Source organism: Manihot esculenta, chromosome 3 (assembly GCF_001659605.2).
Source record: "Manihot esculenta cultivar AM560-2 chromosome 3, M.esculenta_v8, whole genome shotgun sequence".
Classification (NCBI taxonomy): Eukaryota; Viridiplantae; Streptophyta; class Magnoliopsida; order Malpighiales; family Euphorbiaceae; genus Manihot; species Manihot esculenta.
The window spans coordinates 21,225,733-21,240,886 of NC_035163.2; the positions used below are offsets into that span (position 1 = coordinate 21,225,733).

General features: G+C 36.5%; 1 protein-coding gene across 1 annotated transcript; it reads left to right on the forward strand.

The window, feature by feature from the left end:
• Nucleotides 1-1,418: 1,418 nt before the first annotated feature.
• LOC110611859 (eukaryotic translation initiation factor 2 subunit alpha homolog) lies at nucleotides 1,419-7,288 on the forward strand. The gene is made up of 7 exons (XM_021752386.2): nucleotides 1,419-1,937; nucleotides 5,007-5,063; nucleotides 5,150-5,236; nucleotides 5,306-5,452; nucleotides 5,617-5,721; nucleotides 6,593-6,691; nucleotides 6,864-7,288. The coding sequence occupies exons 1-7, from the start codon at nucleotides 1,554-1,556 to the stop codon at nucleotides 7,017-7,019; spliced, it is 1,035 nt and encodes a 344-aa protein (XP_021608078.1). The 5' UTR covers nucleotides 1,419-1,553; the 3' UTR covers nucleotides 7,020-7,288.
• The last annotated feature ends 7,866 nt before the right edge of the window (nucleotides 7,289-15,154 follow it).

The window sequence follows — 15,154 nt, forward strand, 5'->3', positions numbered from 1 at the left end:
TGACTTTAGATGTGACTATTTTAGAAATAATTGTCTTTAATCCATAATGCTTATATCATGGTTTTATTTTGTCAACAACACGATAAGTAAATAATAGTGGAAAGTATAAAAAAATACTATAATTTTATTGATTTTCATTGTATAGTTTGTGATTCAATTTATATCAAAATAGTAACTCATAGTATTAAATCATTAGAAACTAATGATAATTTTAAGATGTTATCAAGAAATGTCAATATGAAATCATATCACAATATTTTAAAACAAATTGGACAACATATTTTAAAATGAAAATGTGTAAAAATATATATTTTTTTAACTTTCTACTTTAAAAATATTAAGACAAATATTAATTAATAATTATATTTCGCTTGGCATATTAGTATTTTAATGAAAAGTATTGTTATTTGCTATTGGCATGATATTAGAAAATATTATTTTGACACAAATTGAATTCTATATATTAAAATAAAAATAAATGAAATCACATTATACATTTTTTTTTATATAATTTTTCTTAAATAATATACAGTGACTAATTTGAATAAAACTATGAATTGAGAAAAATACATCACACTTGTTTCTTTGAATACTCCTGTAGGCAATAGCCGGATAATCCTTAAAGATCAAATGGCAAACATCAATTTGTACGAATTATACTATAATACACCAATCACTGAAAAATTGCTTATTTGTTATATGTAGAAGATGATAATGACAAATTTGAATATGACCATTATATAATCTCATTGTTGTTATATATTGTGCAAACTTTCTAGTCAATCACTTTATAAATTAGTAGAAGAGTGTAGAGTATAGGGCAAATAATTTGCATGGCAAAGAAAAAGGACTAAGTGTGATCTTTTTATTTATTTTTTTTTTATGGCTAAGTTAGTCTAGTGAAAAATAATAAAAAAATATAAATAAAGTAGAAGCAATCTTTTACTAAAAATCTAAGGAATTTCAATTTTATTGTTTTAGTCAAACAAGATGTGAGATTTTCTTAGTTAAGGCATGGTTTTCTTGTAGTAAAAGTTTTTAAAGCTCATTACTTAAGGCAAAGTTCTCTAGTAGAAGTAATATTTTTACAAAAAATCTAAGCTTATTATTTTCTTAATTTTAAAATATAAACTATTAATAAATTCTATTATATTTAATTAGACAAAACAATTTACGAAGCTTATACGCACAAAGAGAGTAAAATGCCTATACTTTTCTAGAAAATCGAATAAAATATATTTGTTTTTCTTATTTTCTTGATGAGAATTTTTGTTTTTTATCTTTTAAAAAATTTACTTACCCAACTAAACTAGGATGGTTTGCTATGAAATGGGCTCAAGATCCAGTAGAGATTGGGCCGAAGAGAGGGCACGTGAAAATGCCTAGGGCCTATATTCCTTCTTTTCCAAGTTCCATCAGCTGCTTGCATTACTTGTGTAAGCTTCTTCAGCTCCACTTAAAACCCTAACTCAGAATTTCTCGCCCACCACAAAATTTTATCGCAAAATCTCCAATTGTGAAAGAAAAAGAGGAAGACAAAGACAGAAAAAATCATGGGAACGCATACACCAAACCTCGAGTGCCGGATGTACGAGGCCAAGTACCCGGAGGTAGACATGGCGGTGATGATTCAGGTGAAGAACATAGCCGACATGGGCGCGTATGTTTCGCTGCTCGAGTACAACAACATTGAAGGCATGATCTTGTTCTCTGAGCTCTCGCGCCGTCGGATTCGTAGCGTCAGTAGCTTGATCAGGGTTGGTCGCATCGAGCCTGTCATGGTCCTCCGTGTTGATAAAGAAAAAGGCTACATCGACTTGAGCAAGAGAAGGGTTAGTGAGGAGGATATTCAAGCTTGTGAGGAGAGGTATAATAAAAGCAAGCTTGTTCACTCTATTATGCGTCATGTCGCTGAGACTATGGGCATTGATTTAGAGGTAATTTTTATTATTTTTGGATTCTCTTTTGTTTTCTTTTTGTAATTCTGATGCTTGTCTCGTTTTTTCTATTAAATGGGAATTTACCTTTCTTGATTTGCATTTGGACGAATTTAATGCTGCGAGAAGATGTATAGATTGACCTAAATTTTAGGAGCTGTTGTTGTAGAGCTTGTGAACTCGTTTATTTTACCAATGAATTTGTGTGCATGGCTGTTGGGACCTGAACTAGTTCTCATTCTCAACTTAAGGTTTGATTGATTAACATGAAAACAGAGGAAAGTGGGGAAGAATTAGTAGAAAAAGGAAGGAATTACGGGGAGAATTGAATAATCTTGTGATCCTTAAAGAAGAGAGGTCTGAGATTAGGGGAAGGAAGAGAAAGAAGAGGGGTTCCTTAGGATACTGCAACCATTTACTTCTATAAGAAAATGAGTTTGAAATGAGTAAACAACAGAGGAAGAACATCAGGCCCTTGTTGCAGCTATTTGTTTGCCAACTGCCACTCCAATCACCTGTAACAGAAGTCCTTCCCGAAATCACTTGATGTTGGAATGCATTGCATACGGAGGCAACAGTTTAATGGTTATATTGCTGGTTTCCTTATTCATTCTTCAGGACAAGAATGATTTCAAGGAGTGGACAGTCTTATGACTAATAAGAGGAAATGATATATGAGAATTTGTAGGGGAAGATGTTTTATAAATAGGTCAATGGCATTGTAATAGTGGGAAATGAAGAATCCAATAATACAACATAATCTCTCTCTAATTCTCTCCATCTTCATGCTCCTCTCTTTCTCTCTCTCCCTCTCCCTTTTCTCTCTTTCTCCTTCATTCTTCTTTTCCTTCTGTCCTTTTGTTCTCTTTCTTTGCAGATCTGGCGCATATGTCACTGAGTTGAACAGTGATACCATCCTCTTTTGCTTCAAGAGCTTTAAACTTCTGCAGGGAATGAGTTTTAATGAAGCCTCCTCAATGATTTTCTTTAGCTGAACCCGTTGATCACCTTTCTGAAGTGAAAATATGAGCTTAAGAAAATAAAAAGCATTGGACTGCAGTGTTTCATCTAATCCACCCTTAATAGCTATGTTGAAGTTGAAACTGTGACTTTGCAGTTCCCATGTGAATCTGAAAAACTTAAGTCTTACTCATTATAGTTTTCCCATTTGCTACAATCACACTTACAAGAGCAACTTTTACTTCAATCTTTCTGCCGACTTTCCTTGTAGTGTTCCCATGCAGGAAGTTTTGAGTGCTTCCACATTAAATGAGAATGACTATCTCCTTTGATCTAGTCAATCCTTTAACTTGGATGTGTTCAATGAAGACTTCCATCTATGGCACGTAGATATCCCTCCACCTTTTTCTTCTTCCAATTCTTGGTTTCATCCATAACAATTATAATTATGTTCATCTAATGTGTTTGTAGTCGAGAGATATTTAGCTTTGGGTAGGTGACCATGAAGTAAACAGCACTTGTAACACGAAGCAGGTCTTCTTTGTTGAAAGAAGTTATTTCTAGGTTTATTTGTATCAGGCTTCATGTTCGGATGCATTAGTAATTGCAGATACAACAGGTGTATGCATTGATAGCAATATTGGTAGGATTAGAAAGGAAATTTGGTACCGGTTTGGAATGGTTCCCCCCATCTTTTCAAAATGGTTTCAATGGATCCTCTTGTAACTTAGCCTATTCAAAAGCTTTGCTTAATGTCTTAAGGTTTGAAAACATCGATCATTGACCGAATCTTTTTATTTATGCCCCATCAATGAAGCTTGAGATAACTGATAAAGTACGCTTCACTAGTGCAGGTCTTTACTTTGAGGGATTTCAGTTCCTTAAATCTCTCTTGATAACCAGTCACATGTCCTACTTGCATCAGTTTATTGAATTCTTCTACAATACATTCTAGCCTAATTCCCAAATACTTCTGCATTATTCCTCAGAAAATAATTTCCATTTGAGTTCTTGATGAATCTGCCACCCGTGCGTCCAATTGTTTGATCTCCAAAAAAGAAAAATAGCAATTTCAACCTTTTGGTCCTCAGGACTACTACAGATCTGGAAGTATTTTTGGCTCTTCCTGATACAAGTCCTAGGATTCTCCCCATCAAAATTATGCTGTTCAATTTTTGGAGTTTCTACTCCCCATTTATTCTTGAAAAATGTACTATTATTACTACATTCCCCAATGGTAGAATGCCCTTGCCGTTTCCACTTTTAAGGTTGATCATAGGTTGGGGTTGATTGCCTCTCTCTATCATTCACCCTGGTTTCTGTTCAGTTTTCATCTGATTCTAGTTCATCCACTGCTGATTCTCAAGTTCTATATCTTCAATTTTTTTTAGCATGTCCCCAAGATTCTCATAGATCTCCATCGTGAAATCTTGGCTCCTTTGATCTATTGATTTCATCTGATCATTTAGAAGTTGCAGTTTCTGGTTATTAGTTATAGCATTCTTGCCCTTTTTGTGCCATTGGAATGGTAATAATACTGTCCTCTTCTCTAGAACTGCTTGCTATGATACCTCAGTGTTGTGACTTGAACTCGTTAAGCTCAGGCTCAACTTGAGGTCTGGTTGATTAACAAGAAAGTAGAGGAAAGTAGCAAAGAATTGGTAGTTTGTATAAAATAACAAGTATAAAATAAAATCTTTGAAAAGTGTGTTGATTACAATTTCACCCTAACCCTTAATGCGTTGCATTGGAAATCCATCATTAAACAGAAAAAGTATATATGTACAGTTTGTGGTCTAATTACTAGCCAACAGCTTATATGTTATCTAAAGATGTCCCTGCATTTCTTATGGTACTAAGCTATTTCATGAAAGACATATCTCGAATGAAAGCTTCCTGTACAGGTATAAATCCTAAAATGTTGTTCAATAGCTTCGCGTGCATTATGCATTTTGATAGTTGAATGCTATGGTCCTTCCTTTTTGGGAATCATGCACACTTCTGACTGGGATCCTTTTATCTCATCAAGGCCGGAGATATCTGCCTCTGAAGAGAAAGCATTCAAATCCTTTCAATTATGTGCTTAACCAACTTAGTTACTTATTTCAGGACTTGTACGTCCATATTGGCTGGCCTTTGTACCGGAAATATGGCCATGCTTTTGAGGTGAGAATTTGTTATGCTTTCTTTTTGTGGATTTTTAGTTAATCTTCTCAAATTGATATTGGGGACTTAAAGTGAATGATGTGCAGGCATTCAAAATCATTGTAACTGATCCTGATTCAGTTTTGAATTTGCTAACACGAGAAGTTAAAGAAATTGGCCCTGATGGACAGGAGGTAAAATTTGTTCACTAAATTCTTTGACACTTTTGATTTTGATCACTGAGGCTTTATGTTGCTGTATAGGTAACCAAGGTAGTGCCTGCTGTGACAGAGGAAATCAAAGAGGCACTGGTGAAGAATATTAGGAGAAGGATGACTCCACAACCACTGAAGATTCGGGCTGATATTGAAATGAAATGTTTCCAGTTTGATGGTGTTCTTCACATTAAGGTCACATTTACTTTCCTCAGTTCCTCCCCCTTTTTGGGTCTCTGTTTCCTTTTCTCTGTTTTTTCTTTTCATTCAATTGTCCTTGAACTTAATGTTCATTGGAGATGTATTGTCTAGTTGCAAGGCACTATTCTGTTTGACAATTATATTTAATTTATTAACAGGATGCAATGAGGAAAGCCGAGGCTGCAGGCAACAAAGACTGTCCTGTGAAAATTAAACTGGTTGCTCCTCCACTTTATGTTCTTACGACGCAAACCCTGGACAAGGTTAGACTTTTTGAAAAATCGAAAGCCTTATGTACTTGTAAAATGTTGATTGCTTCTATTAGATTGCCCATGTTTTCTGTAGCCTATCCTTGTGCCATTAAGGTGGTTAAATATTTAATTCCATTAACATAGGCAGAGATACATTCAAAAGTATAAAATCCTGTACTGGCATGTGTCAGAATGAGAAATATTATGTTATTGCGTAGCTATTGGCTAAATGTTATGTCATTGCCTAACTATCTTTAATGTACAATCTTTACTTGCTTTAAGACTGGAGTGCCAGCAAATGCCTTGGAGTTCTAATCACTGTTAAACTAGCAGTAGTTCTTATGCATACCATGCTCTGTTTATGCGGATGTGCTGGTTATGTATACTTTGCATCTGTTGTGCAATCACAACATGTAATGTTATTTTTTTAATCTGCTGCTGGGCAGCACCCTTTGAGCATCTGTTGAATGCTAGATCCAGTTAGCTGGCTGTCAAAGACGGTCAAATGATTTAATTGCCTCACCCTTTTTAGTTGTTGATTTTTCTTGTTAATCTCCTTTCCTAGTCAAAGTAAATTTGTTAGGTGGGATGCTATTTAGCACTGGGCCACTGGCCGGCTTAATTAGCCCGACATCCTCTGGCAGGAATTGAGAAAAATGGGTCTTACTAATTAGTTTCTCTCTTTTAATTGATATGAACTGTAATATATTCTCTGTATCTCTTCATATGATCCTGTTTGATGCTTGTTCTGTATTTTACCAAATTTTGAGGTTATTGGAGTTGTTAGCTTTCCGCTTTCCAGCAGTTATGGGATATAGCAATAGTCTTTATGCTGTGCCAATATTTCTGACTATCTGTTGTGATTTCTGTTATTTATATATAGGAGCAAGGTATATCAGTTCTTAACAAGGCAATTGCTGCTTGCACTGAAGCAATAGAGCAGCACAAGGGGAAGCTTGTTGTGAAGGAGCCACCAAGAGCGGTGAGTGTCTTCTTTTTGTTTAAACACTTGGTGAAACTTTGGCTTGTTCAGAACACAGGCACACAGAATTTGTGAAGGATTTCATTCAAACAATTCATTATTGCTGTTGTTGTCGTTGTTACATGTTTTCAATTTGTAATTTTTTGTTTTGGTACTTGGTGAATTGTTTTAGGTGAGTGAACGAGATGATAAATTGCTTGCCGAGCACATGGCTAAGCTACGAAATGACAATGAGGAGGTTAGTGGTGATGAGGATAGTGAAGAAGAAGAAGATACAGGGATGGGAGATGTGGATGTGGAAAATGCAGGTCCTGGCATAACGGAGTAAAGTAAAAAGATGGTTACTTGTTTTATTCTGAACCAAAATTTTTGAACAAGCATTATGGCGGTTGTAAAAACTAATTGCGCATATTGTATTGTTGAGCTGTTTTTGCCAAAATACCGGATCATTGAGAAGGTTTTAGTGGAGCATACGAGGTATCTTGTGACATCAATATTAAGCATATGGTGTTGCTATTGTGCAAAAATGGTCTCTCCCTTCCTCCCCTTGAGATTGTATTGCTGTTGCACTTGTGTATGTTAATTTCTTTCTTTTTACATGCGTGTTCGAATTTTCAATGTTCATGGTGTATAAAACCTCTGAATGCCATGTTGATCAAGTTGACCATGGGCGTGTTCACTTGCAGCTGATTGTGGTGGCATTTTGAAAGATCTTTATATGGAGAAAAGAAAATAAGCTAATGTATAGGTAATTCTTGTCCTCGGGTGATTCTCTCCTTGTAGAAGCTTCGTTTCCTAGCTTTCTTGGAGGGTGTCTGGTTTATTTTTTTGGATGCTAAGTGTTGACGTTATACTTAAAATGGTGTCCGCTGATGGCTGATAGCTGCAGTTGCATTAGCTCCGCTTAATTAATGAGTTTTTATTTAAATCATGTTACTTTTTAATTGTTTCTAAATTATTTTTTATATATTAATAAATTAAATGACTAAAAGAAGATTATACATAGTAATTAAATTAGTTATAATATTTATTTTTATATAATAAAAATATTTATATTTAAAAATTACATTCTCAATAAATTTCTATTTTTTACATAAATTAAAAAAAAAAAACTTAGGATAGTTAAAGGAAACGATAAATATTATATGTCAATCTTGTTTACACATCTTTTATTATTAGATCATTAGAACTAATAAATTTTACATTTACAAGATGTATTAGGTAGGTTTATGTAAGAAAGTTCATAAATGAATTATTATTTTTTAAATAAAGAGTCATTTTTAATTTACGATTAATAAAAAAAGGAAAAAATATCTTTATGGACAGTGAGTATATGTCCATAAAATAAAATATTAATTATGTGTATACTTCAATTGAGGAAATAATGTGAGATGTATATTTCACAGATAGTAAGCATACATAGAATATAAATTATTTGTTTTAAAAATAAATAAATACTATTTTGGTTCATAATAACTCTTATTTTAAACAATTTAAAAAATTTTAAAATAACATTAATTTTTATTGAACACTATTTTGGTTCATAATAATTAAATACTATAAATTAAAAGAATTGGAAACCCTCTGTCGTTTACTTTTATTTTTGCCTTGTATCACAAAATAATATAATATAAAAGTAATAAATTTTTGTTCATTTCTTTTTTGATATACTTCTATTTTCATTTTCATAAAATTTTTTTTATGCTATTGATAAATATTGAGTGAGAATAAGATGATGGATATTCTGAAACGATTTTTTACGGGGTGTATATCCAGATTAATGATACTTGAATTACCATTAAATTCCTTATTTTATAAAATTATGAGGAGTAAGTTTTACCTACACCAGGATGTATAAAACTCGATCAATTCACAAAAGCAACATTATCTTAAATCATAGGTGACCTAATATTATTGAAATAATTATTCCTTCCTAGTTCGGATTTGAATGTAAATTACCTATCCTATAAAATAATTATTCAAAACAGTTATCATGTATTGTGCAATCGCCTTTCCTAAAAAAAAAATTATTTCATATAATTATTTTACATATAATAATTATATACTAATTATTAATCATAGTAAAATTTATATAAAATTTAACTGTTTTATTAAAAAAAATCTAAAACATTCCCATTTATATTCTAATCTTAAAATTTTAGACAATAAAACCGATTCCATTTATATTTTAATCTTAAAATTTTAGACAATAAAAATGATCCTTTCACACTTGTTTTAATTTTAACCATTTATTTATCAATTTTGATAAAAAAATTTTACTATACCATATAGAATTATTTTTCAAAATACTCATCAAATAAAAATTTCAAACATTTATATTAATTCATATTTATATTCAAAACTTTAAATTTTAAATAATGAAATTAAATCTTTTTTAATTTATCATGATTATACTAAATTAAATTTAAAGTTAATGGCAAATTATAATATATTCTTTAAAGTTTTATATTTATAAAGATATAGTATTTTAATTTAAATTTTACATTGAAAATATATTTCTTTTATATTTATCATATATAATATTAAATAAACATTCATTATAAATAAAATTTTCACTATATAAAATATTACATATAAATATCATATATTAAAGTATTTTATTGAAAATTTATACTCACAATTATAAATTATTATATATATATATTTTTAATATATAAAAAATTATATTTTATATTAATAAAATAAAATAAAATAAAATAAAATAAAATATTATATATTTTAGTAGGTAAAGTAAAAATTTTAAATATCTTAACTACGTTTTTTATAAATTATTTGAGATATTCAATATTTTTATTTTACTCACCTATATATGTAACAAGTAAATTTACAATGTGTATTAATTTATTGGCCGATTCTATAAAAAAAATTGTATTTCATATTAATAGTTTTAAATAAAATAAAATATTATATATTTTATACTATCATTTTTTATATTTTAAATTTGATATTTTGAAATCCAAAAAATAGGGTTTTATAAGGGGTTTGTAAGCTTGGTTCTAGAGGAGGATGCTTCTCCCCTTTTTATTCGTTTCTTTTGTCTGCTAGTGACGTATAGCAACCTTCTCATCATTGGGCCACCTGTCCCTGCCATATTGATACGTATGTACGGAAGAATCAGGCCTTTGCACCATGCTAACGACCATTTAATTCACCCTTTTAGCACGCGTGTGAACCGAGCAGTTCGGAACTGGGCCAGTGATCCTTATTTTGCTAAGCTTCCAGGCCGGGCTCGGGAAGAGAAGACTGGATCATGAGAAAAGCCCGACCTCAGGGATGAATGGGCTGGGTCTTCTCACTCGTGGGCATCCACGGGTCTTAGGCCGGCTTTGTCACGGTGGGCTCGGCCTCTTACCTGGACAGTGAAACCCATCGGTCATCAATTGCCCCTTTACCTTCTCATCAGTTATTACATGAATGATGGGAGGGTAAACGCCGAGTACCCATTATGACCGTGCGACCCGAGAACTTTCCCCCTTAAAACATTTCTCTTTCCTTGTACTGTTTCAAAATTCGAAATTTCTCTATTTTTCCAGAACCCTTGTGCTTCTCTGTTCTCTGTGCGTCTCGCTTGCTCTGTTCTTCTACTCTCATCGCTTTTAAGGTACGTCCCTCATTTCACTATGGATAGCCCAAAGCTCCCTGATGTCATTAACCTAGAGTCTAGCATCACCCCTTCTACTTTAAAAAATTTCTTTTCTCGGGAGTATTTGGACACTCCCCTTTATCATATTCGAGCTCCTTACCGAAATGAGAGGATCGTTCTTCCCGACCCCTCTTCTTCCGGCTTAATAGACCCCCAGAAAGATCTCAATCTAGTCTTTTTTGTCAAACAACGAGAATACGATCTAATCTTCCCCTTTTCTCCTTTCTTCACTGAGGTCTTCCGGTACTTCGAGATAACCCCTCGAATGCTGGCTCCTAATTCCATTCTTTTCATGTGTTCTTTCGAGTCTGTCTGTCTGAGTTAGGGGTTCACACCCACGGCGCGTCTATTTGTTACCTTTTTTAGGCTGGTTAGGGCAAGCCAAAGCTTTTACTATTTTGCCCCTCGTGGAGGGCTGTCCATCTTCTTGGGTCATAAGGACTTGATAAAGGGTTGGGTGGAGGGATTCGCTGTGGTTGAGCTGAAGAAGGACTCCGGGTTGTCTTGGGAGGTGGAGCTCTCCTGAGAGGATGTCCCTCTAGGCTGCAACGACCTGCCACAGCTAAGCCTTACTGAACAAATTGGATATCTTTGACTGACTTCTTTTGAGAAGAAGTATGACGTCGAAAAGTGTATGTTTGTGTCCAGCCTTCAGGATTGCAGGGCTGCTGGTATTCCATTTCGTTTAATTGTTTTGCCTTTTCTTTGTGATTTTCATTTGGGGGTTGTTCTAATTTGTTTTGGTTTTGGGTCTTTGTAGCTTCTGACGCTAAGATGGACCAGATCAGGCCTTCGAAGAACTTTACCTTGTCTCGGAAGAGCATGAATGCCGCTTTAGATGCCTTCCGAGCTGGGCGATCAGTGGGAGAGACTGCCCAGAAGGTGGCTGAAGTCATTTCCTCCAGGTCGGCTGGCCAACTGCTTCTCTCTTCCTACCACCCTCTTCTTCTGTTGCACCGGCCTAGCCTCTGGAAGGATGTTCAGCTTGTGAGTCATCACCTCCGGATCTATCCCGGACATGTCCGATGGCTTCCAGGCGAAGCTTGATGCGTGACCTCGATCAGGGCCATCGCTTCGGTTTTATGTTCTTCTGTTAGGCCAGCATTAAGGCTGAAAACTTTGTCAGCCTCTGCTTCTGACAAGGGGAAAGTTTCCAGCTCTCCCACTGGTTCCGTCCTAGCCTCTTTCTTCTCGCCTCGGACTTCCAGGACTTCCGAGTCAAGTTTCTCTTCCACCGACCTCAGATCTGATACCGTAGCCAGATATACTGCTCTTGCCTCTTCTTGACATCCTCTGACTACTCCCACTCCTGCTTCAGTTGGGAACTTCATAGTCAAGTACCTTATGCTGGTCACGACCTCGGAATCAAACAGCACAGGTCTTTCCAGTATTGCGTTGTAGTTCAGGGGGAGTTTTACCACCAGGAACACCGCGTAATGAGTACGAGCCAATGGTGTCTCTCCGAGGGTTAACGCCAGCTTCACCTTTCCCTCTACTGGCACGGGGACTCCTCCGATCCCCTTCACCGGGGCCTGATCCCTAACCATCTGTTCTTCAGGGATTCTCATTTGTTGGAAGACCTTATACTACAGTAAGTTCACCTTGCTTCCATTGTCAACAAGGACCTTCCTGACCCGGTAGTTGTGGATGACAGCCTCGATAACAAAAGCATCATCATGAAGCATCTGAACACCCTGGGCATCTTCTGGAGAGAAGGAAACGGCCGCTGGAGAATGTTCAACTACCTGCATGACCTCGGCGCTGCTACCCTCCCCGTCTCAGCCTCTCTTTTTTCCTATTCGGCTCATTCGACCTCCAGTTCTCCCCACGATCATGTTGATGGTTCCACTGGAGCCATCATTCACCGGTCCTGCTCCCGTCCTCCGGGGTCTCTCTGCTATAGGGTTCGGCTGAGGCCTTTCTCCCTCTCGTTTTTTCATGAAATTCCTGAGATGCCCCCTTTTTATCAACCTCTCAATTTCGCTGATCATCTGATAGCAATTGTTGGTGTCATGGCCATGTGTGCGATGGTACTGATAGTATTTGTCAGGATCTCTCTGGCTTGCTTCAGCCCTCATGGGCTTTGGCCACTGGAGGAATTCCTTATTCTAGACTGCCATAAGTACTTCGGCTCTGGAGGCGTTGAGTGGGGTCAGGGTCTCTGGAACCCACGGAGGGAATGGTTTTTATTCTGGAACCCGAGGGGGGAAAGGTCTCTGGTCCCTTTGGTCCCAGGGCTGTCGATACGACTCAGGTCCTTTGCTTTGTTTTTTATCATGCCTCTCCGGCCTCCTTTCTTCTGGGGCTTTTTCCCTGTCTGTTGACTCTTTAGCAAATCTACTCGTTACCAAGGAATCATCCTGCCTTATGTATTTCTCCGCCCTCTTCATCAGTTCTGCCAGCGAGGTGGGGGGCTTCCTACTCAATGAGCCAAAGAACTCTGGGGAGGTCGTCCCCTTCTGCATGGCCTCCATTGCTCTGCCCTCGTCTAGCTCGGGGATCTGCAGAGCCTCCGTATTGAAATGGGCGACATACTCCCTCAAAGATTCATTCCTCCTCTGCCTGACTGTCTCCAGGTAGCTCGTCTTTCTGTCCGCTGGTACTCCGGCAATGAACCGACTGATGAAGATATTGGCCAAATCTCCAAAACTTCTGATACTTCCAGCCTCTAGGCTGTTAAACCATACCCGTGCTGGCCCCAAGAGCGTCGTGGGGAATACCTTGCACATCAAGGCATCCGATAGAGTCTGCAGCTCCATGAAGGTCTTATAGTTGAGGACGTGCTCCCTTGGGTTTCTAGCTCCGTCATAGGCCGCCATGAGCGACATCATAAACTTCTTGGGAATGGTCTCCTGCTGCACCCATCTCGAGAAAGGTGAAGAGGTGGGCAAGAGAGCCTGATTGTGATCCTTTGCTCCCAACTCGGCTAAGAGCTGTTCCCTCAGTTTCTGCAATTTCTGATCTACGTTCTCTTCTTCTTGTCTGGGCCTCTTCTCCAGACGATACTCCTCTTCCTGCTCTTCATCTCCCATTTTTTTGGTTGTTGTTCTAGCTGAGTAACTCTCCGCCTCATCGTTTTCTATCAACTCCCTTACTCTTCTTCCTCGGGTTCTAGCCTCTAGCTCTTCCTCTTCGCCTGCCCTTCTCCCCCTTTTCCTGGTTTCTCTGCTGTTTGTTTGAGGGTAGTTAAAGGTAGGTTGGGGTTCGTTGGTTTGGGGTTCTTCTATCACAGGCAATACGCTTGCTGGGGTACTAAGGCCCCCTCTGCTGCATCATCAGCCCTAACCAACGGGCGGTGTTTTGTAACTAGAGGGCCATGGCTTAGAGGTCCTGTTGGACAAGGTGGTTTCGGGTATATTCCCTGCCAAGCTTGGCGAGGGATTGAAAGGGGTTGGTTGGTTGTTGGGAGTCGTGGGGCTGGAGAAAGATAACTGCTGCCCCTCCTGAGCAGAGCTCAGGTCATTGGGAGTGTTAGCAATGTTGTTTTCATTATAGTTGCCCATCGTGGATCTCAATGGGTATTTATAAGAGTGGAACTCCAGCGATGAAAAGATCTCCTTCGTTCCCCACAGACGGCGCCAATTGATATTCTGAGATCCAGAAAATAGGGTTTTACAAGGGGTTTGTAAGCTTGGTCCTAGAGGAGGATGCTCCTCCCCTTTTTATTTGTTTCTTTTGTCTGCTAGTGACGTATAGCAACCTTCTTGTCATTGGGCCACCTGTCCCTGCCATGCTGATACGTATGTACGGAAGAATCAGGCCTCTGCGCCATGCTAACGACCATTTAATTCACCCTTTTAGCACGCGTGTGAACCGAGCAGTTCGGAGCTGGGCCAATGATCCTTATTTTGCTAAGCTTCCAGGCCGGGCTCGGGAAGAGAAGGCTGGATCATTAGAAAAGCCCGACCTCAGGGATGAATGGGTTGGGTCTTCTCACTCGTGCGCATCCACGGGTCTTGGGCTGGCTCTGTCACGGTGGGCTCGGCCTCTTACCTGGACTGTGAAACCCAGTGGTCATCAAAAATTTTATTAAATTACAATGTGTATATAAAAATGAGGATGAGAAGTAAATAATGGCATTAAAAAAAAAGAGGTATTGTTAAAATAAAAATATATATTTTAAGGACTGGTTTATGAGTCAAATAAAACTTTAGAGATTATATTGTAATTTTTTGATAAATTTTCAGATTTAGTTTAGCTTCTCTTGGTTATATTCGAGATAAAACGAAAAAAGTTTAGTGTTATTATTTAAAAATTAAAATTTAAAATATAAATATTAATTATTGTTAATTTTTTTAATTTTTTTATTTAATAAATTTTTTAAATAATAATTTTACGTAACATGACATATAGACTAAAAATGTTTTGATCAAAATTGGTTAAAGTAAATGGTTAAAATTAAGATAATAATGAGATAATTAATTTTATTGTCTACTATTTTAAAATTAAAATATAAATATAAAAAGTGATAAATTTAAAATTTTTTATCCAATAAAACATATCAATAATTATACATAGAATGGTTGTATTAAAAGTTTTTCTTTTTCCAGGCAATGTACTGGTAGAATTTTTACAACACAACCATAGTTTTTATTATAATCATTGCTGTAGATGATCCGGCAAAGTCATTATTCGACCCATTATATAATCCACTAATGCTGTAGAGACGTTATCTATTCATTGTTGTTTATCATTGTTCAGACATATTTATGGCAACTTCATATCTCTCGTGAGATGTCTTTATTAGCTTCAATCAATCGGTGAAACACTCACAACGGCTACTAATCCCCACATGGCTA